At 36.6% G+C, this 23,813-nt stretch overlaps 1 protein-coding gene across 3 annotated transcripts in view; it reads left to right on the top strand.

Moving 5' to 3' along the window:
* The window catches only part of LOC132787585 (cytohesin-1), a 42,195-nt gene extending 18,938 nt beyond the window's left edge, over positions 1-23,257 (top strand). For 2 of the 3 annotated variants that reach the window (XM_060794738.1, XM_060794746.1), the window contains 7 exons: positions 14,869-14,998; positions 19,241-19,339; positions 19,450-19,549; positions 19,631-19,805; positions 21,138-21,343; positions 21,413-21,626; positions 21,700-23,257. In XM_060794738.1, the coding sequence (XP_060650721.1) occupies positions 14,869-14,998; positions 19,241-19,339; positions 19,450-19,549; positions 19,631-19,805; positions 21,138-21,343; positions 21,413-21,626; positions 21,700-21,852 (1,077 nt within the window). In that variant the 3' untranslated portion in view covers positions 21,853-23,257. Of the gene's footprint in view, positions 1-9,894; positions 11,250-14,868; positions 14,999-19,240; positions 19,340-19,449; positions 19,550-19,630; positions 19,806-21,137; positions 21,344-21,412; positions 21,627-21,699 lie in introns of all 3 variants that reach the window. The other variant, XM_060794731.1, reaches the window with a different exon arrangement.
* Positions 23,258-23,813: the final 556 nt, after the last annotated feature.

The raw sequence follows: 23,813 nt of genomic DNA on the forward strand, positions 1-23,813 counted from the left end.
TCTTGAAATACAATTTAAGTAAATCTTTGCTATATCTTCTATCTTAAAACACAATGTGAGTAAATCTTTGCTATATCTTCAACAATCGTAAACAACTTTTAACTATTCACTGTAACATTTTCGTTATTCAATGAGTATCTGAGTGTCGTCGTTTCATTTGCCAACTTAATTATACATTTTTGGCACATTGTATTACGAAAGTGTTTTTATTTTTATTTTATTTTTTGGTTGCCGGCAGTTCGTTACATATTTTGTTTATTTTTTTCTTTTTATATTTCTTTTAATTTTGTTGGCTCGCTGAATTTCTCCGCCGTTTAGCCGTTTCTCTTTTTTTGGCTGCCTTTTTGGCTGTCAATAAAATGAAAATAAATAATTAAATGCGCCAAAAGCAAAAGCAAAACACAAAAAGCACAAACATTGTGTGGAAAAATCAAAAGAAAGAAAATAGAAAAGATTTATGTTTATTAATTAACTCAAAAGAGTGAAATTTGGTTTGTGAACTTGTCGTGTTCTTGAGCCAACAGCAAATGACAATTTCTAAATGCTATTCAAGTTAAGTTCTTCTGGTATTTGTTTTTGGTCTGTGTCTGTGGTTAATAATGTGATTATTATTATTAATTGAATTAGCGTCGACATTGGAATGTTTTGTGACTCATCCCAAGTGAATACAGAGAGAAGAGAGAAAGATTCGTCGTTCAATGGCCTTGAGTATTTTGGCAACAACATTGAATACACTCGAAAACGGAATGAAGGCGAGAATTGCATTCAAATAGCTTTTAATTGTGAATAGAATCGATTAGCAATCGAACACTTTTGGCAGTGACTGAAAGTTTCTTGGATTTTCCACAACCAATTTTGTTGTTGTTATCAGTTGTAATCGCAGCAAACTTAATTGAACTTTCACATTTACGTCAACATTATCAATCAATATCATCATTATCTATCAGTCGATGGATGATAAGATACGTGTATTTATAGATATGTTTGTCTTTTTTTTTTGCTAGACAACTCGAAGCCAGAGAAATGCCCAACATCATGTATAAATATGGAAATAATTCGTAGAAACTGGTGGAAAATTGGAAAATGTGTCGTTTGACACACTAAATGAGTTTTTCAATCCGAAACACATGTCGGAAGCGTGTAACCAAAAATAAAAACCAGGCAAAGCAATTCACACGTCGTGTAGCGAGGAGGGGAAAATGCAGCAGGAAAAACTAGAAAACTAGAGAGACAAAGACAAAGGCAAGGCATAGATACAAAAATTGTATCTGCGACGCAATTGGAAACAACTTAAAAGTGCATTGCAGTTATTAACACCGCGCCCAAGAAGTTGAGATCCGACTGAGCTCGCTGACAGCTATTTTCAAGGACTACACACAATTCACTTTCCATATGCGACCAGAAAATAGAGACACAAGACAAAGACAGAGACAGTGAAACAGTTTGGGTTCAGTTTTTGTGTGTGTGTGTGTATTTTGCCAAAGCAACCATAAAATGCTCAAATTTATAAACAAGAAAACGACAACGATGAAAAAAAAAACGTAAGCAAAAGATGCGCGTGTCTGACGACCCAGCCACAAACACATTTAGGAAGCAACAGACAACCACGACGACAGACAATCAGTCAGACAAAAGAACGCCAAAAAAAATTGTACAGAGATAGAGAAAGAGAACTCAACTGAAAGAAAAAGTGCAAAATAGTCAGAGAGTCAGGGAGCCACAAAAAAGCCAGTGCGGATATCTTTTGCGTGTTCAAATCACGTCGCAGACGAGGCACGTCTGGCAACCCGGGCTATCCGGGCAACTGGGCAACTTGCAACCAGGGCAAGTGGCAAAATACCAAATTCACATCCAGACTCTGGAGAAGACATTTAAATGCACTCGCCACATATTCATTTATTGTTTGTTGTATGTGTTGCAGACGCATTTGGCATTTGTCCTTTGCCTTTGCCCTCTTTTTTTTCCTTTTTTGCCTTTCTTTGTCTTTCGAATTCAAAATGGAAAGTGTTCTACTAGCTATGTGGCATTCACGATTCTTAGAATTTATTGCTTAAGCTATGTTAAAAATGTGTGGAGAATAACGTTAATGAATATCTATTGACTGAAGTCTAGAAACTTTTACAATCACTATTGGCAAGGTTATTTTTAAAGAATGTTGCTTGAAGTCGCAGTATATACTATATATATTTGCTTGCTAAACTATGAAATATGTCTAGCTTGTCATCAATTTAGTATTTTTTTAGTATTTATTTTTCAAGTAATGGATCTTTTGACAAATATTTGACTTATTTTTTAAGTTATTTTTAACTTATGTCTTCGAACAATCGGTAATATGAATCTGTGTTTGCTCTTTTACAACATCTTCATAGCTTACCACAAATTTAGTATTTTTTTTAGTATTTATTTTTAAATTGAACTTTGGAAGCAAAAATCGCTAATAACAATCTTAGTTTCGTCTACGATAATTTTTTTATAAATACTAAAAAATACTAAATATGTGACTTGGTATATTTTCTTAGTAACGAACCTTGGGTGAATCTTTTAATTCAAGTTGTATTTTTAATACACTTTTGTACCGAATCTTTTGGTTAGTCTGACTTGGAACTAAATTCAACCTTTTATTTCTAAGTCAAGTAGTTATAAAATACAGTCTTCTAATGCAGTTTAACTTATATTGTAAGCAGCCCTCGCAGCATTTACTTCAAACCTCAGAGCTGACTTTATGTGCCGGATTCTGTGAGTGTGTGTGTGTGTTTGTGTGTTTATCTTATGGATTTTGGTATTCATTGTACTTCTGTGCGAGTGTCAACGACTTGTTAATGTTGCACACTTGCTTTGCTGCCAGCTGCGTCCTCTCTAAAGCGACTTGCGATATACATATATACTAAATAAATAATATGTGTACTTACATATCTGAGAAAAACATCCGCTTGCCTTTCGCAATGCGCGTCGCGTCCGTTCGTCGCATTTTATCAGCGAAACTAAAATTCAAAGCAACTCGGCTTTGAGCTAATCAGCTGAAATTCTGAAAAGAAAGGAAACTACGAGCTCTTTAAAAACCGAAAAGAATAAAATATACCCGCAGCTTCTTAGAAGCAATCATAATACAACGTGCTTTTGGCTGTTTCGCTTTATTAAAACTGGTTTCACAACCTTTTGCAGCATTCGGCATTGTTTTGGTTATTTTGATTATGTTAAACATTATTCGACACCCTTTTTGGCCTCAACCTGTTTGCCTGAGCTTTTATTGATTATAATACACCAATTTGTTAAATTTTCAAGCTCCAATTGCAGAGGCCACACGATAGATGACAAAGGTCAAGAGCTCGTTTTACAAATTAGTTTTTCAATTTCTTAATTAGTTTTCCCCGTCCCCGAATGGCGGCATTCCATTCAAAAGTTTTTTCATTTCGAATTGCAAATTTGATGTGACAACAAAAATCGAAGAAAACACATTTCACTAGAGTTCAACTTTTGCTAAAATGTTGCACTCAGTTCGACTAGTTGCTAATTAGAATGTCAGAAAAGTTTCGAATGCTGGTTGAAAATTACATATGTAATTAATTTAAGTTCATCTGCAGTGAATTGAAAAGCATTGATTCATATTCAACTATGCAGCAAAAACGCCTCGACTCGTATCCAGTCAATCAATCAGTCAATTTCAGTCTATCAATTTAGCAAATTGAATTCGAAATGTGTTCTCCCAGCTGATGTATGTACCTTGACCCAACACACATCATGACAGCATCAAAGTCAAATGTTGAAAGTATAAAGAAATGGCATTGATCTCAAAGGCAGTCAGTTACAATTGATGGCAGAAGCTACAAAAGTATCTAGATACATTTATAACTCGAGAGTCCAGTGCACCTGTTGCTCCCTCAATGACGAACAGCGGCGCCATAAAAACTCACGCATGAAGCAAGTTGCGAGTATCTGATAGATAGTTGTGTTTGTGTATTTTGCTGTTTAATATGCAAAACGCGTCAAACTAGCATTTTATTAGTATACAATAGAAAATTCCACAGCAAAATGTGTATACAATTTATACTCAATAGCCGTTTTTTGTTCTAAGCTACAGAAAAATGTGTGTGTGCCTTGTTATACCCATTACTCTGAGTATAAGGGTATTATAACTTTGTGCCCCTATGAAATGTAAATACTATGTTAACTATAGGTTTTATGATTTCTTGATTGCGATTAGATAGAAATTGTAGAAGTTATTTAAGAAATACTTTTGTATGGGCAAAAACGGCTAATTACCTCGGATTTTAGTTGCTTGGACTGACGTTATGGTATATTTTGCAGTATATTTTGTAGGACTATATTAATATATCAAATATAGACTTTGGTATATTTGTATTCAGTTTATTTTGAAATTAATAGCAACACTATATTAATATACCGAATATGGCATTTTGGTATATTAATAGTATTTTCTGATATATTAAGAGTATATTTAGTATATTTTGAAATTAATACCAATACTATATTAATATACCGAATATGACATATAATATTAATATATTAATATAATATTAATAGTATTTTCTGATATATTAATTGGGTATATTTTGAAATTTATACCAGTACTATATCAATATACCAAATATATCCGTTGGTAGATGTTTAGTATTTTTATGGAATAGTAACAGGTATCTCAAAGTCGAGCTCTACTGTAGCTTTCTTACTTGTATTGTGTGTTTTTCTCTTTCACTCGCTTGCTCAGTGTAATTACATTGGGAAAATATTCGTGCTGGAGCAACTAAATTGTTTGCTAAGCGGCATTTCTAATGAGCTGTGGGAAATGCCCACCAAAAAAGTTGAGTAGAGCAGCAAAGATATTCACAATTATTTCGACTGAAATTGGTCAGCCGAAGAATAGCTAAAAGATACAGAGAGAGATAGAGATAGAGGCGACAGGTACTCGTCGCTTTTGTCTTTCTTGAGCCCAGAACAAAAGGCATTTAATTAAAAACACATTTAAATAGACATTCTGGCGGCGACTCTCTGCTTTTCTCGTTAATGTTGCCATTGTTTTGTTTGTTGTCGCCTTTTTTCTACCAAAGTGGGCCAACGAACTTGTGTATTTTAATGGTTCAGTAAGCAAAACGCGTAGTCAACACAGAACAACACATGTTCTAGCCCATAATTAATACAATTTGCACAGTTTTTGATGCTATTTTTATACCCAGCAAAATTCTATTAAAACTTTCATTTGAAGCAGCGACAAATTTTGTATATTAATGCAGAATTTGGAAGCTGACTTTAACTAGAATCGACTGTCTAACGAAAGTAGCTAACAAATGATTGACAGCTTTTGACATAAATATTAAAGATTTCTTTAGCCAAGGAGAAAGTTTTTCTACTAAGAAAAACATGAAATATGTTTTTGGGCATTTCTTGTTTTTAGTTTTTGGTTTTTTTGGCAATGCCAATTTCAAATCGAACATTAAAATAGCTTCTGCTCATTTCGTTTTAACTATTTACTTAATATAGCAATGATGAATGTATTTTTGTTTTATGTTGTTTTTGCTAATGGCCGAAACTTGTTTGAGTTTATTTACTTTTTTTGCCCTGCAACAAATTGAAAGCAAAACAAAATAACCATGTGACGCTTTAAGCATAAACTTTGGCCATATGTGGAATTTGTTGCCACTTTTAGTTGCGTCATTTTTCTAAAAACAAGAAAGATGCAAATTTATCGTGTCTTTTGTTTTAGTTTCGAAAATGTAAATTTTTGGGCATTTTATTGAAAATAGCAAATACAAACAACATTATAATACAAAAAAAAAGGAAAGAATGCTGTGGAAGAAAATGGCATGCGGTCAGTTGGGCTGGAAATTAGCTGACTGTCTGGCAAAGTTGGATAAATAAATAAATAGCAGCCCAGTTTTGCTGTTGGGGATGCTGGCCGTCTAATGAGCAATATCCATAAGCGTGCGAGTATATATGGTTGAGATACAACGGCAGCCAGAGCTATAGATACAGATACAAATATGTTTGTAGCTGACGCAATGTGTGGCGACCTCCCTGACTGACAGCAGCTGGTCCTTCGCTAAGCCATTTGTTTACCATGTAAAAATATGATATTTGGTCAACGTTTTTATATATGCATTAGAGCAGAAATTGCGAAAGCCGTTTGCTAGCTTGATTTATGACATGAGCGTAGAAAATGATGATGACTAGAAGAGAAATAATGCAAGGGAAATGTTTTAAAGGCAAAGTAAAAACAAGTGGAAAAGATACAGCCGAGTGTAGTAGTATTAATTTCAAAATATACCAAATTAATATACTGTTCACATACTGAAAATATACCAAAAACTATATTTAGTATAATAATATACCGAATTAATATACCTTAAAATACTAAAAGAATATACCAAAAGCTATATTCGGTATATTAATACAGTACTTGCATTCATTTCAAAAGATACCAAAGGAATACACCATAAAATACTAAAAATATACCAAAAGCTATATTTAGTATTATATATTGATATAGTACTGGTATTCATTTCAAAAGATACCAAAGGAATGCATTAATACTAAAATGCAAAAAATACTTCAAAAAAATACCAAAAGTCGTATATGGTATTTTAATATACCAGAGTGCAAAATATACCAGATTGTCAGATAAAGCAGCTAAAGCCCTTAGTAAAGTATTTCTTAAATAACTTCAACAATTTGTATCTGCTCGATAAAAAGTTATAAAGAGCTATAAACACATTCTCTTTTCTTCAATGAGATTGTAATTGAATCACTTTGCAAGTGTAATGAATCTAATTGCATTGTGTGCATCAATGAGCTGCTGCTATTTCCGCTTCAATCACTCGCATAGCGACCTCTCTTCATTCAGTTGAAAATGTTTAAAAGCAAAGAAGAGACTGCGAGTTCTTTTTAAGGCGCTTACAATTTATGTTGAGAAATAAAAGTGAAAAGATGCGCTTAGCTCAGTTAAAGTGTGTTTGGCATATTTCCACGCAATCAATAGAGGAAAATGAGCGACAAGAAAAAGCATTTTTCACACTTTCCCGCAGCGACTTCTAGCGAGCATTGACCGAGCTCGCATTGAGATACTTTTGTTGTTAGTTGGCAGAGACAAAAGATGAAGGAACATAACAAAGCTTGCGTTTAATTGCATTCCGCGCTAACGAAAGTGAAAGTCGTCTCTTTACAAGGATACTAAATCCCAGAACTTGTAAGCTTCCAGGCAGTATCTTTGTTTATGTGTCTGATTGCCTAATTGGATTTCAAGCAACGGGAGCAGGGGCAGTGAGGGGTTAAGCAGCAGCGTGTTAACCCATGGGCGTTGGCCGAGAGCACACTCGAAACTCACTCGTTGTCGTAGTTGCCACACTTGCAGTTTACAGATTAAAATGTCAAGATAAATTGCACCTAACAAGTGCCACACCCCGCCCGCTTCCCCGCCTTTCTTTCGCTCTCAGCTACTGTCTGACAGACGAAATGCTTTTCTTTCTCTGCTCTTTTTTTGTTGGCCATTCATCATGGTTGGAACAAAAGTTTGAACACACAGAAACCAAAGCGAGAAGCGTTTTACATGCCGCATTAGTTTGGCATAGCCAAAGCGCATTTCCTGCCCACACTTACACACACACAGATTCACTTACACTCATGAGTACACTCACACACACTCGTAGACATTTTCTCAGGTAGCTGAGAATGCGGCTTTGGCCTTTTGTTTAGCAGCACTTGAGGCTGTCGTTGTTGTATCTCGTATCTAGTATCTTGTATCTGAAGCTTCTCTATGCGACCATCTCATAGCATATATAAAATTCTATTATACCTGCTTCCATATCGCTTCGTCTTGTGTCTGTGTTTATTCTACACATTTGTTTGATTGATAGTTTGTTTACAAATTTCATTTGACTCTCTTGTTAATGTCTTTGCGGCATTCACCTGAACGTCGACTTCTTCTGTTTTTTTTTCTTTCTTCTACTCTACTCTTGGTCGCGCCTTTTTAATGCATATACATTGTGTGTATGTATAAAGATTCTTGACGCTGCGGTTTGATTGTTCTTACTTAAGCAATCGAATCACGTTCTGCAACCAAAAGGATCTCTCTCCCTCTCTCTCTCTTTCTCTCGTTACTCGTAATTTAAAGTTGCTAATGTTATGCGTGTGGGTGTGGCACCAACTCAATTGCCCTTTTCGCCTTCCATCCCTTGGGACTCGCTCTTAGAATGGCATGCCAGAGTATTGAAAGAGTTTTTTAGGTCCCTCAAAAAAGGTAAATAGTTTAAATAAATAGCTAAAGTCGAGAGACTTTCGATTGTTTAGCAACTTCAGCAGTTCATTCAAGTTGTCTTTAATAAACAACTTTGTGTTTTCCTCATTTATCCAGCGTAATTATTATTTGGCTTATTTAATAGTCACATTTCAATCATTTCTGTTTCGTGTTTGCTGCACATTTTGTCGCATTTATTTTGTTGTCACATTTCACGCTCATTTGCCGCAAATTATGATTTGAAATACGTGCAAACACCGCACGCATAAACATAATTGAGATGGGCGACAACTCTGCTGCGCAGTGTTGCCGAACATGTCATAAATAACAATAAGCTGTGCGAAACAAAGAATGTCTGCAACATTTTTCATCTACCCATAGAGTAGAAGGGTATTATAGCTTTGTGTCTACTGAAAATGTTGATCTTATTTAAGAAATACTTTTGTAATTCTTTTACAATTTGGTATATTTTGAATTTGGTACAATATCGATATACCAAGTATAGGCTTCGGTATATTTTTGTATTTTTGCGGTATATTTTCGGTAAATTTGTAGAATATAGTTTTATTGCAAATGTTGAATGTAGTATTATATCCATACACCAAGAATAATCTTCGGTATATATTAGTATTTTTAAGGTATATTTCACATCTCGATATACCAAGTATAGACTTAGTATCGTTGAGGTATATTTTTAGAATCTGGTATATTTTGAATGCACTATAGTACGATATACCAAGTATAGGCTTCGGTATATATTAGTATTTTTGTGGTATATTTGTAGAATCTGGTTTTATTGCAAATGGGTAGAGGGTATTTCATAGTCGAACATTTTGAATGCAATACTATATCGATATACCAAGTATTGGTTTCGGTATAAGCTAGTATTTTTGCGGTATATTTTTAGAATTTGGTATACTTAGAATGTAGTAGACAATACGATTTACCAAGTGTCGGCTTCGGTATATATTAGTATTTTTGTGGTATATTTTTGCGGGTATTTCACAGTCGAGCATACTTGACAGTTGGTTTCTTACTTATTTTTGCATATGGATCACTGAGTTTTTTTTAAAGGGGGGACATTCATTATTTTGTTTTGTGCCACATGGCCAACAACATCGTGCCTGCAATTAGAGTTAGCCAGAGTTGTCACAGCCAGAGGCAGAGTTGCTTTATCGTGCTGACTTCCTTCCGCTACGAACGAGCAAAACCCAAAATGCAAAGAGCAAACATTGAAACAGAGCGAAGTGAAAGGAAAGGCAGCGCAATAAATCAACGCCAGGCCACAAGTTGAATGTGCGTTTCAATTTGTAGCTGTTGCCCTTAACTCCGCTCCCTCTCTCTCCCTCTCGCTTTGCCACACACTTGTGTGCTGATGTCCTGTCGTCCTGTTTGTCGGGGATTAAAGCCAGGCAACTTTCTTAACCTGTGCGCCATTAGCGTAATTTGTTTTGTGTCTCACCGAAATTTGAAAAATTTTTGAGGTCGCCTGACGCCGTTTCCTGTTGTGTTCATCCTGTTGTCATCGGCAGCATAATTAGCTAATGAATTTATGCTTTTCTTGCCGCTGCGTCGCACCTTTTGTACTTGTAAATTGCTGGTAACCCTTTGTGTTGCTGGTTGCTACAATAGCGTTCTACACTTTTCAGCGCCATGAAGAAGCCAAAATAATTAGCCTGAAATCCAAGTCGTAAACGTGCAAAGAGAGAACTCGTTCAACAAGAGTCAAACAGCGAAAGGAAGTGAGCAATTGGATAAAGAAAAGATGACGACAACAACAACACAGACGCTGCATCAGAAGCGTCCCAGCATCAGCAACTGGTTCAGTTCGCTGCGTCGCCAGCCAAAGGCCAAGAAGGGCGCGGCAGGCTCTCTTGGGGCACGCAGCGGTGGCAGCTTTGGCAGCAAGCAGCAGTTACAACGCAGCTGCTTCGATCTCAGCTCCACGGCGGTGGCAACAACACCTCAAAGCGGAGTTGTGGCTGGAAGTCGCAGCAGCAGCACCTTCTACATAAGTGCGCCACAGACTGAAGAAGATCGACGTCGACTGCTGGGCAGTGGAAGTGGCAGCGGCAATGGAAGTGGCAGCAACAGCAGCAGCAGCACTTTGAGCAGCGGCGTTTGTGCGCGTTGCTTTTGCAATTTGGGCGGCAGCAGCAGTTGCAAGAAGGAGAAGTCGCTGCCCGAGAAGTTGCCGCCTCTCATAACAACACCAGCGACGACTCCCCTGACTGGCACGCCCCGTTCGCCACGCTCGCCCTCGCTGTCGCCGTTCACCAGCGTGGCCACCTATAAGATCACAGAACTGCGAGCAGAGTCGCCTCCGCCAGCGAGTCCCACTTTGAGCTCGACAACCGTCAACTGCAGCGATGTCAGCCACAAGACGCAGCTCCACAGATTGCAAAGTGAAGATGCTCGAACGCTGCTCTACAACATGCGCTCGGAGTTGACACACACACATAAGACGACAACGACGAGCACTTTGATTGTGTCGCGACCCGTCGAACTTTTGCTCAACGAGCGAGGCGAAATTGTGGCCAAGAGACCGCCTCAAGCGCCTCGCAAAACGCGCTCCAATTCGCTGGGTTGCATGCTCGATGTGCAGGATGAACTTGAGGGGGGCATTGACAATGAGGCGCTGCAGCTGGACACGGAGAGGGAGCAGGAGAGGGAGGCGGGCAGCTCGGTGTTGAGCTCGCCGTTGACACCTGAGGCGGGTGAATTGCGGTTCATTGATGACAGCTCGAATTCGCAGAGCGAATCGGAGCGCAATTCAATCAGTCAGCAACAGCAGCAGCAGCAGAATAACAACAGCAACAGCATTGCCGACAACAACAACAGCAGCAAGCAGCTCAATAACAACAACAACAACAACAACAATAGCAGCAGCAGTGATTACAACAATCAACAGCTGGCGAATCTCTGCGAGAGTTGTCGAACGCTCATCGAGCGAAATCGCAACAATGCCGAGCAGAGCAATGTCGTCATACTGCGGCGACCACAGGTATGAGATTGAGTCGCCACACGGGGAGAGAAGATAGTGGAGGAGGGGTGGAGGGAGGAAGGGGAGACTGATCGAGGGGAACGGAGACAGTCATGTGTGTCTGTTATCTGATATGGGCTTTGGGAATTACTTTGTGATCTTTCTGCGAATTAACCTAATCTCTTGCCGTCTGCAATTCCCTCGCCGCTTGTGAAATACCACAACAACAAATACAACTACAGCGAAAAAAGATATTTTATAGTGTTGGTTGGGGTTTTGTCATTGCGAAAGGCGTCCTCAATTGTCTCGGATTATGTGCCGAGTTCCCAAGGCGACATCAAGTTATTATCTTGCTATTGAAATGGATAACAACTATTCTTTTTCTCTGTTTATTTTTCAATTTGATGACATATTTCAATTTTATAATGTTGCTGTCTTATTTTCTTTAACTTAATGAGTAGTTTATCTAACAAATTTTGAATTTATATTTCATTATAATATTGCTGCGTAAATGCGTACTTCTCTCAAATTTCACAATATTTAAGCAACAATTTTATTCTCTACATCCATTTTAGTGATCGTAAATTATATTTGTCTTAAATGGAAATTTCATATTGTTTGGTATTTGCTTACAACACTTTTTTAATGATAAAATTCACTATATAAATGAATGTCTTCCTCATGTGAATTCTTCATTTGATTTTCTGTAATAATTTCTGTCTAACTTTGTCAAAAACTACTTTTGTTTTTTATGAAGCATATCAAATATGTTTCATTAGGGAATTTCTTTCTTTACAAGTACTTTCTTTATGAAGCAAAAGGTTCATTACATCATTAAACTACAACTTGGCAGAGTATAAAATCTTTAGTATCAAAATATTGGCAAACTAAAGAATTTCTTCTATGTATCTTACGAATTGTCATTACCTCAATTGGAATTTCAATTGGATTGTATTACCTTAATAATTCATATTTTGCATATCAACTTTTCACATTAGTTTTATGACTTCCTTAATGGCACATGCCTATCACAGTTGACTTTAATACTTTTTTATTCATACCGACAAACGGAAAGTTATTTATGTGTGTGTATCTTGTATCTTTGTATTTCAAAATTAAATTTCTTTCCTTAGGCATTTAATTTAACTAAAGTACTAAACAACAGTTGCCTATATTTGTTCATATTTCTTAATTGATTTTGCTCTATAATTAAATTTTTTCATAACTACATTTGTCATTGATTTTATAACTTCCTGAATGACAAATGTCTCGTTGATTTTTATTCATTATGTTTTTTCTACAACCTTCTTTACTCATAACCACAAATAAAATTATTCTTAGTTTTTATTTTTATTTTAATTTTGTATTTCAAAGTTAAATATTCCTTTTCTTAGGCATTTTATCTAACCAATTTATTTTACAACAAGTTACCTGTATTTATTCTCATTTCTTAATTGATTTTACTCTATAATTCAAATGTTTTCTCAACTACTTTTCTCATTAGTTTCATAACTTCCTATATTCCAACTACCTCGTATAGAATTCTCGATCTAATTACTCAGAATGTTCACTTGGCAGCGTCAAACAATTCATAACTGTCGATTGCGTACAATCTGCAATCGGTTCTCTATAAGTTGCTTAATGACATTACCTAATTGTTGGATTGTCATTTAAGTGAAACAAATGCTATTTAAAAGTATTTCTTGATGTGCGATAACCAACATACACTGTGCAACTCTCGATTGTGTTGTGAAGTGTGATTGAATTTGCATTGCATTGAAACAGGTTTCTTGATTGATTCTCTGATTCTCTCTCTCTCTCTTTCTCGTTCCCACACCTTCGACGTCGTTTACCTGTCGTTCTCAGCGTCATCGTTCACATTGTTGTCGAGTTATTTTTAAAGCTTGACGTTCATTAGCTTTGCGTCTGCCACTCGCTCGTTGGTTTTTTAATTCTGTCTTTGCTCTATCAATAACCCCTGGAAGTTGTCCACCTGTTGCTCTTTGATCAGCCTTCGCCGTCGTCCCCTTTTGGTTTGGATTTTATGTAATTTTCGATCATTTGGTAAATGTTTTTATCATAGCCAAGGGCTTCGCTTTGGCTTCTGTCTGATCATTTAACCCTACGCGGTAATTTACATAATTCAAACTCCTCACTAATTGAAAGGTTTCGTTGTGTTTTTGGTTTTTTATGGCTTATTAATGCCCAGCGGAAGCGCATCGCGTTCCATATGCATAAAACCTCTCAGAGATTCAATTCCCAAACTGTGTCTAATCAAGTTGTTTTTTTATATCGATGTCTACTTTTATTGTAGACGGAATTCGAGTTTGCTGATCGGAATTATTGATCAGCATTTCAGACATTTCGGAATTTCGAAGTGGAGCAAAAAGAAAAACAAAAAAAAGCATTCGTCACGTCAACGACCCGTAGAAATCAGTCGATGCGCATCGAATTCTCGAAAAAGACGAATTGAGATTCTGTTTCGGAAATCTCTAAAATTAGCAAATTCTCTGGGGTCATCGCAAGGAATGAGCTCATCGCATAACTTCCAAACTTGCCAAGACGCTGACGACAAAAAAATCTTTAGCTGTTGTCAATTGTTTTTCCACAACGGTTTTAATTGGCATTCCGCACTCGATTTGCATATAGAGACTGAGCAAATGAGTCAGAAGGTCATGCAGTAGACTTCAGAGAAGAGAGAGAGAAAGAGGAGGAGGAGAAGGGGCAATGCTGTGTCTTGGGGGGCAATTGATATGTTCCGGTCTCGTGGCCATTCGCCAAGTCAAGCGTCAACTGTTTGACAAATAACTGAGAGACACTTGAGTGCACTAAACTGTATCTCGAATGTGCTGCTACAGATACTCAGATACTTGTAGACTTCACAGATACATTTACAGCCTTGCTGCTGCTTCTCAATTAGATGTTTGACAAATTTGTCACGCCTCTTTGCTCATACGTATTGTGAGCATAATATGTATGTGATGAATATTCGCAAGACAGCGACAACGACAGCGATGTGAGCGTGACACGCTTCAAGTATCTCATGGATACTGTTAAACGTATCTGTATCTGCCTCTAAGGCGCAATTGACCCCCATGAATGGACGCGAACCGCACCGTGACAGGTACTTGTTGTTGCCGCATAATTCAATTAAATCAAATTCGCCATGAATCTCAGTGCTGCGCTTTCATTGTTCTCTCTCTCTCTGTTTCTCTATTTTTAGCACTTGCAACGAATCACGAAAATTGTTTCAAGTGAAACAAATTCGTTTGCTCGTCCCGTTTGGCGCCAGTCGCCAATGTAAATGATTCGCACATTACACTCACTTACTTTGAATGTACTCACAACTCTGACTGACAACGACAACTTCTTGTTGAGCTTTTCGTCAACAGTTTTGTTTTTTATTTTCGATATTTTTAGCAACAATTGTTGTCGCCACATTTCCGCAAATTATACGACTCTATTCCAGCTGCATTCGCTCATTTGCTCAATACCACTCAATTCGAATATGTGAATAGCATACTCGACACTCGAGTGCGAATTGAGTTCCTGCAGCTGTGCATGCAAATATGTTTTTTGTGAAAGTTGTAAACTCTTTAAATTCAATTTCCTTTCCGCTTTCGTTTTCGTTCACTTGCAGCAAATCAAAGATGAACTGTGCGAAGTCGTCTCCGAAATGGAGGCGCTCGATGTGCCCGAGGACAAGCATTCCAACAAGGATAAACAGATGTCGATTGGACGCAAAAAGTTCAACATGGATCCCAAGAAAGGTGAGTTTTCATAATATGCTAAATTTAATGAATAGTAAAACTGACAAAAAAGATTCTTCAATGTAATGTAAAATGTCCTTATGAAACACTGCATCTCAGAGACTATAAATTAAAGATACAATTTCTTTTCCACTGCACTTGTTCAGTCTTAGTTGCTTTAGCTGACAATTTGCTATATTTGGCATTTTATGGTATATTTACACTACCATATACCACATATATTGGATGTAGTACTATGTACTATACTACTACCAAATATAGACGTTGGTATATTTTTTAGTATTTTTGTTGTATATTTTTTGGTATATTTTCGAAATTAATACAGCACTGGTTTGCTTTTTATTAATAGTATGATAAGAATGCAACAATTGACACCAGAAATTCGAGAGTTTGAAACTATTTACCTTATTGATATCTTTTAATTTCAAGAATTTTTCAACTATTTGTCTGTTAAAGTCCGTTTATGTTTTAGTACTGGTTATATTCAATTTGGAGAAAACATATTTGGGCAGACATTTTATTATTTAGCTAATCTATTGAAAGATAGATGCCGATTTGAGTAACTAAACTATTGTATCATTGCTGCTTTTCTAATTCAATGGACACCTACCAACTAACATTTAGTAATATTTTATTACCGAAATGTTTATTAGCTGAAAAGCATTCAATATATCAAAGCAAAGATTCTATTGGTTGCTTTTCATATATCAAGCAAGGATTTTATTGGTTATTCTTCATTTAAAAGAAGTATTTTATTTGACTTCTCAAACATCTTGTTCTTCACTTTATTTGTCTGTAAATATACTCTCAATATTTAGTGCTATTTTATTAGCTGTAAACAGAAGTTTACATTTGGCAGGTTCTGGGAAAGTACAGAATCTCAAGTTTATTCATAAATTAAATGGGTTATTCAGATATAAACCTCAAATATCTTGAAACACTTTGTTTAATGTGAATCCCGCTACTGATTGACATTCCAAGAAATGTGCTAAAAGTAGCTGCAGTTCTTACGAAAACAAAAGCCAAACAGATTGAGTCATTGTAAAAGTATTAAATAAGAATCATTTTGTGACTGATTTTAATCAGAGCAAAGTGTCCTTTATACGTGAGGAAATGCGCATGAAAAGTAATTTAAATGAAATTTCAATGATGACAAATTGAAATGTTGGAGACAAGGAAGTAAAATGCCAAAAAGAGAAAAAGAGAAAGAGAAAACTGCAAGCGTGACATGGCGCCAGAGAGCGAAAATTGTCATGCAAATTTCCACTCATCATATTCATAATTGGGTGGCTTCAATGTGATGCAATGCTTGCTGTCGAGAGGGTTCAAGATAATTTCGACGTTAATTTAATAACGTAATGAGCCTGAAATGAGATGCAGTCAGTGAAAGAGAGATGGAGAGAGAGAGACAGAGTGGAATTCACTAGCTTAAAACGCTGACAAATTTGACAGTTCGTTGACATTTTGTAGTACGTGCTGCAGGAATCACCACAAGAGCGTGTGCCCCAAGAGACATGAGGCAGAGTGAAGTGCTTTTAATGGAAATGTCAATGTCGCAATATACAACTGCGTGAAGGGCAGACGGACAAATGAAGAGACAGACAGACAGATCGAACAAGGCCAAGATCTTCTATGAACAGTAGTTGATTCCAAACAGATGTGAGTTAATATCAAGCAAAAGATCTACAGGGAAAACTGTCTTAGGAAGAGAGAAGAGAAGTACTTGTTAAAGTTTATTTCAATTCTTTTAAGTGGGTATAAAAAGTGAGTCTTCACTTCAAGAAGTGCTTCAATATAACAAACATTCTTAACATGAACCGCTGACTGTTCCCGATTAAGATCTCGACCTGGTTTCCTCCACTCTTGAGTGTCACTTTCGAGAGCCAATCAAATATTTTCATCGTCCTCTCTAGGCCATAAATTCACGTTGACAAGTTGAAATTAGGCCACAGCACGCATCTTCCGCCTGTCATTGAACAAGGCATGAAAATATATCCTGCATAAAATACCAATTGTCAGAGGGGGCGGCAATAAAAATGCTAATCCACATTGAAGTCAGCGACCGAAGCGACACGAGTGATAACAAAGAGGGAATCGGGTTCGAATTCTAAAACGAAGGAGACGCCATTAAAAACTTGCACATGAGCAAAAGTCCCTAGAGGAGGGGAGGAGTGTGGGGAGGTGACAGTCGGGTCGTCATTTGTCGCTTTATCGGCCGATTATCCACATCAGCCCCCACACTCCACATCACACACCACAAACAAAAAAAAAAAGAAAAGAAAACACGCACACACACTTAAATTAATAGCTCACAAATGTGCCATCCATAACGCACAGCAGCGATACATTGTCTGGGTGGGAGGTGCTGCCGCTTGGTAGTGTGGAGCTGCCAACTTGCTGATGCTAATCGCGTGTGACGAGCCCCCTTCTCGGTTCTTCACTTCCTCTCCCTCTCGCTCAGCGACACGCAAAAACTTTTGCGACTCCTCGAGGCGGCGACTCCTTTGTCATTATCGTTGCCATTTCTCCATTATTATTGTTGTCATTGTCATTTCTGTTCTTGCTGTTGTTGTTGTTGTTGTTGTTGTCATTATTATTATTGTTGTCATTGTGGTGTATATGGATTCCCATTGACAGCAACAAAACTACAAAAGCCTCAATCTGAAAAGCCAATCTGTCTGGCTATCAAGAAAAACAGCGACAAAAAGAATGAAAAGCGCTCAACTTGTTGTTTGGCCGAAGCGAGGGTTGCTTCCAAAGTGTTTTGTGTGTTATTCTTAGGAATAATGTGATTTATATACATCAATTAAAAGCTCATTATTTTAAATGATAATCATTCGAACTTCCTAAGGAAAGAAAAGTTCAAATTTATTGCTTGCCATTCAATGTTTGTTCTTATTATTTTACTATAATTTTTGACATTTTATTATAATTTGATTAATTTATTATCATTTTTACAATATTATTATCATTTTCAATATATTCATCATTATCAAGTTAATTAAATTATGGAGTAATTAGACGATGAGTCATATTAAACTTGCCCCTATATAACAATAATAATACATCTATTAAGTTCAAAACATTTCACACTATATAACAAAAGTGATGGAATTATTAAATTCAATGATATGATGATTGAAAAACTAATACCTAAAATGACAATTTCTTTTTGACAATTTTTGTTGCTTTTTCAAAAACTGATTTCCTCAATTATAACTTTTTATCTTAAATTACATGATTTGCAATTGTCAGTTATAATTGTAAACGGAAATAACTTTATTATTGTCATAATTATGTGATTATGATTACGGGCAATTAGAGTGCTATATTACAATTTATAACTTTATTAGCTTAAAATGGCAACCAACAATTTTTTTTATTAGCTTTTAATAGCTGAATTATTGACAATGTAATTTAGATGAAATTTTTTTAATTAATATGGTAACTTCTCATTTCTTTAATATGTATTTAAATAACTTAATTATTGACAGCATAAAGTTCAGTATATAAAAATACTGCATTACATTTTTAATTCCCTAATATGCTGACCTCTCTTTGTTTTTTAGTATATAAATGTAATTTGCTTGAATATGGCAACCCTTTTATTACTCCATTTTGTTTGTAGCTTCCTCATTTCATCTATGTGTATTTATGATGATATCTTCTCAACGAACGTCCCTGGGGCGCATTGTTTTTTACGGCGCCACCTAGCGTCTGTTGTGTGTACCAACACACGCGATTGCCAAATTTGGCTGTCGATTGTCGCATTTTCTGTTGCTGTCGTTGCCGCTGTTGTTGTTGTTGTTGGGTGTTGCTTTGCTCTAAATGTGTTTACTTTATATGTTGCCTCGAGCTCTGTTGCTTTCCGGCTTTTATCGCAAATTGCTGCAGTCGGATTCAGAGACTCGAGTCTCTGGAACCCTCCGCGTTTTGATTGGCAAATAATGACATCGACTTCGACAGCGACAGCAAAGGCCGCTCCTTAGTGTTTTGCTTTATTTATTATTATATTGAGATTACTGTGTGGTTTATGTTGCGGCTCACTGACGACGATACGAACGCAGTCTTCATACATATATAAATATTTACATATATGGGAGATTGTGCTCGCTGTGGCCTGCATTTGCCTCTGCCTTGGTTGGTAGCTGTTTCCGGGTGTTTTCTTATCTTTTGGAAAGTACAATAGAACCACGACTAATTGCAATTTTAACAAATATTCTCTGTCTATCTTCTTCGCAGGCATCGAGTATCTTGTGGAGAATCGACTGCTACGCCATGATCCACAGGATGTGGCGCATTTCCTCTACAAGGGCGAGGGACTCAACAAAACGGCAATAGGTAAGAGTCAGAGTTCAACGACTTTACTTTGGGGGAGGGTAGTTGGGCGAATAAATTCAATTAAAAGTTCATAACGCATAACATAAATTTCACTGCGCGTTCTCTTCCAGGCGATTACCTCGGCGAGAAAAACGATTTCAACGAGGATGTGCTAAAGGCATTCGTTGCCCTGCATGATTTCACCAATCTGATACTGGTGCAAGCACTGAGGTATGTCTTCCATCTCTCACTCTCTTTTCAGCTAATTGAATTGATAATAATGTTTTGATTATATTTCCTATTCTATTCTAGGCAATTTCTGTGGTCATTTCGATTGCCTGGCGAGGCGCAAAAGATCGATCGCATGATGGAATGCTTTGCCCAGCGATATTGTCAACTCAATCTGGATATTTTTACCAACACAGATACCTGCTATGTGCTCAGTTTTGCCATCATTATGCTCAATACATCTCTACACAATCCATCGGTGAGTCAAGTTTACGATATTTTTCAAAAAAGTGGATAGCATTATCCAAACAAATGGCACCCAAAAAGATAAATATGTTGATGTAATTGACACTGAAGAAGGGAAACAGATTAGGACGCAAAAAAGTTACAAATTTATTTTGTATCAATGCTGCTAACATGAAAAATCCAATCAAAAATATTAATATAATGTAGAACAGCAAAAAGAAGTTACTAAAAAGGGAAACAATTTAGAACGAAAAAGTTCTATAAAACAAAAATCATATGTAATATTTACAAATTTATTTTGTATCTATGCTGCTAACATGAAAAATCCAGGCAAACAAGTTTTAGATATGAAAGCAAATTAGGAAGAAGAATTCACAATATAAAAGTTTCATAAATATGACCCTAAAAAGGAAAACAAATTAGAACGAAAAAATTCTTTAAAAAAATATTCGTATTTAATAGTTCCAAATTTATTCCAATCAAAACAGAAATATGATATAGAGGCCACAAGTGATTTAAATGTTACTGAAAAACAAAAATAATTAGGACAAAAAAGTTCTATAAAACAAAATTCCCTTTCATTAGTTACAAATTTATTTTGTATCTATGCTGATATACAACAAAATTCTAGAATATGCAGTCAATTTTATAAATATGACGCTGAAGAGGGAGACAAATTAGGACGAAAAAGTTCTATAAACAATTCCCATTTAAAAGAGAAAATTTCAGTGATAAAATATAAATCTGTTATCGAACAGCAAGTTCTCTAAACGAAAACAAATTAGGAAGTAAAAAATCACCATTCAAAAGTTACAAATTTATTTTGTATCTGTGCTAAACTCAAAAAAAGAAACTTGTTAAATTCATTCTGTGTTGTGTGTTTTTATTGCCAACAAATTGCAATTCACTGTCATGATGTTCGCCCACCGGAAGGAAGTTCAGTGTGTGTTTCTTTTGAATTGTTTTCTTTTTTGGCGAAAAAGAAATCGCGAAACGCGTGTCCCAAAAATGTTGTGCGGAATTGAAAACACATTCTGTTTCTCTAACTTGTGTCGCCTGTCAGCTGGCAATTATCGACGCACACGACGCCACTTCCGCATGCAGCAACAGCAGCAGTAGAAGCAGCAGCAGCAATTATAAAATTGTGCTATAAATAGGTCAAGTCTAAAGCATTTCACACGAGTGTCAACTAATTGGCTAGCCAAAAGCATCATCAGCATCTAACCCCAATTAGTGTCAATATCGTAAAGTGTATTTATCTCTCTCTGCAAAGTGCGTTTGGAAATGGTGTTGAAAGTTTCTCTAATATTCACTGTTCTCAATGTTGGATCCCAATAAAAAAAAGGTCAAAGACAAACCCACCGTTGAGCAATTCATCTCGATGAATCGTGGCATCAACAACGGAGGCGATTTGCCACGCGGTTTACTCGAATCGCTGTACGAATCGATACGAACGGAACCCTTTAAGATACCCCAAGATGATGGCAACGATCTGATGCACACCTTCTTCAATCCCGACAAGGAGGGCTGGCTATGGAAACAAGGCGGCAGGTAGGAGTTAAATTCGAATTGCAACTTGATGTTGGAAATGCTAAAAATATTTATACTGTGTATGTGCAGATACAAATCGTGGAAGCGACGCTGGTTCATACTGAACGACAATTGCCTGTATTATTTCGAGTATACAACGGATAAGGAGCCGCGTGGCATTATACCGCTGGAGAATATATCGGTGCGTGAGATTCAGGATCGCAGTAAACCGCATTGCTTTGAGCTCTTTGCCACCGGCGGCGCTGATATTATCAAGGCATGCAAGACTGACTCCGAGGGCAAGGTAAAAGACGACGAAGGAAGTAAACTTCTGAAGCTGAATTCTATTCACATTTCGATTTCGATTTATCTATCAGGTGGTGGAGGGCAAGCACACGGTGTATCGCATGTCGGCCGCAACGGAGGAGGATCAACAGGAATGGATCAAGCGACTGACGCAGTCCATCAGCCACAATCCGTTCTACGATATTCTGGTACAAAGGAAAAAGAAGGCGCTCAGCAAGAGTTAGTATTAAGTGAGCGCTGGACGGGACACGCCTCCAACTTGAGGGGGCGTCACTCTTGTGTATCTTGGATCTCAGTGGAACATTTGCTGTGCGCAAACGCGCCCGCTTGTCTGTGTCTGTGTGGGTGCAGAATAGTATGTGTGTGTGTGCGTGCTTGTGTGTGTGTGTAGTGTGTATATATATGGATTTATGTATAACGTGTGTGTGTGAGTGCTCCAAATTCATTGTTGTAATAAGCCCAACGTTTTGTATATAAGCATATCTCGTATGTATTTTGTAGTCTGCGTGCAGCCCTCGTTCGTTTCGTTTTCTTGACTCGAAAGCAACACTACACACACAAACACACACCTGAGAACACACACTTCAGCTCACACTCACACTGACCACAAACTTTGTCTCTATTGTTGTGATATAATTTATTTACATTAAGCATACCAGAAAATTCGAAACAAAACCCGGAGAGAGAACAAAGAAGGTGGCAGCAAAAGCAACAGCATAAATATATATTATACTATTATGTTAAACCGAAAGAAATACAATTTTCAATTAGTGCAAATTATATATGTTATGATTAGTCCTCCTAAATATGTCTTCAAAACCATTTAGCATTAGTTATCTATCCTCCTTTCCTCTCACCCACTCACTCTCTCTCTTTCATTTGAGTTTAGTGCTTTGAAACATATCCCAGCCGCCTGCTGAAGAATATTTGTTACGAGTAGAAAAGAAAGTCAAAACTTAACACAAAAGGCCTTTTTCGCACACAACGAAACTAAGAAATTAGCCAAGACAATACGATGAAGATGCATTTGAAGATTGAAACATTTCCCTAGATTACGCATATGTACCAAATATCTGAATAGTAAAACAGGTGCCAAGAGAGGCCAACGACTGACTGACTGACTATACTAGAAATATATAAATAAGAAGATATTTTGGAAATGTTTCGATTGATGCAACCTTTTGTATTGTGCAACTAGAAGACCGCAAAGTGTTCCTACGAAATCGTAGACAAATGTTTATTAAATAATCCATTTGTAGCACAGGCGACTTTGGATACATTGTGTATCTGTGATACGCATTCCCAAAGCCAATGTTTCCTCATCTTTTCTGTTCATCCCAGCACTTTAATTCTTTCCAATATTATTATACAATTGTAATCGAAAATGAAGAAGGATAAGGAATGAAAGAAGAGTCCCAAAACTTATTGCAATACTATTATAAACTGTATCGAACTACACAATTATACATATGTACTATATCAACAGAGTGTGGAATTATAATTTGAATCATACATTCATTCAACTGAGAGGATAAATGAATGCCCTACTCTCATACTATATAAATATATTGTATTTCTCTAGACTTATAGACGTGTACGCAATAAATAAATTACATTATGATTAGATAAGCACCAGATCGAATTGTCTATATGAAGAAATGTGCGTTTTAGCATTATTATATAGAGTATTTGCGTGCGTGTGCGAGTGTGGAAATTAATTAAGAATATTGTATGCATACATTTACATTTTGTACATACATATTTAGTGCGAATATATATATATATATATATAGAAATACATTACACAATTACAATTACAATTCTATAAGTGCGCCAGTAGCTGTTATATACATATTACTCGTAGCTTAAACAACAATTTTGTATTGCTTTAGCAGTAAACTAAAAACAAAAAAGAAACTATAGAATATATAAACTATCAAAATATATACGTATTCAAAGGCAGCACGTGTTTCTCATTCTCTGAGCAAGTGAAATCGCGAAGCTCAGTGTCGTTTTTTTTTTGCTTTTTGTGACTAAAAAAAGTTGTACAATGTAAATCTTGATCAAACGGAGAGATCAATGCGGCTTTGAAACAGTAAAGAGATTATTTTTGAGCACAACGTATTGCAAACTTGTGTGGAGTTAAGACAACTGGAGTAAACTTCCGAATAATACTCTTTCTGCC

The sequence above is a fragment of the Drosophila nasuta genome, chromosome 2L (genome assembly GCF_023558535.2).
Source record: "Drosophila nasuta strain 15112-1781.00 chromosome 2L, ASM2355853v1, whole genome shotgun sequence".
Taxonomy (NCBI): domain Eukaryota; kingdom Metazoa; phylum Arthropoda; class Insecta; order Diptera; family Drosophilidae; genus Drosophila; species Drosophila nasuta.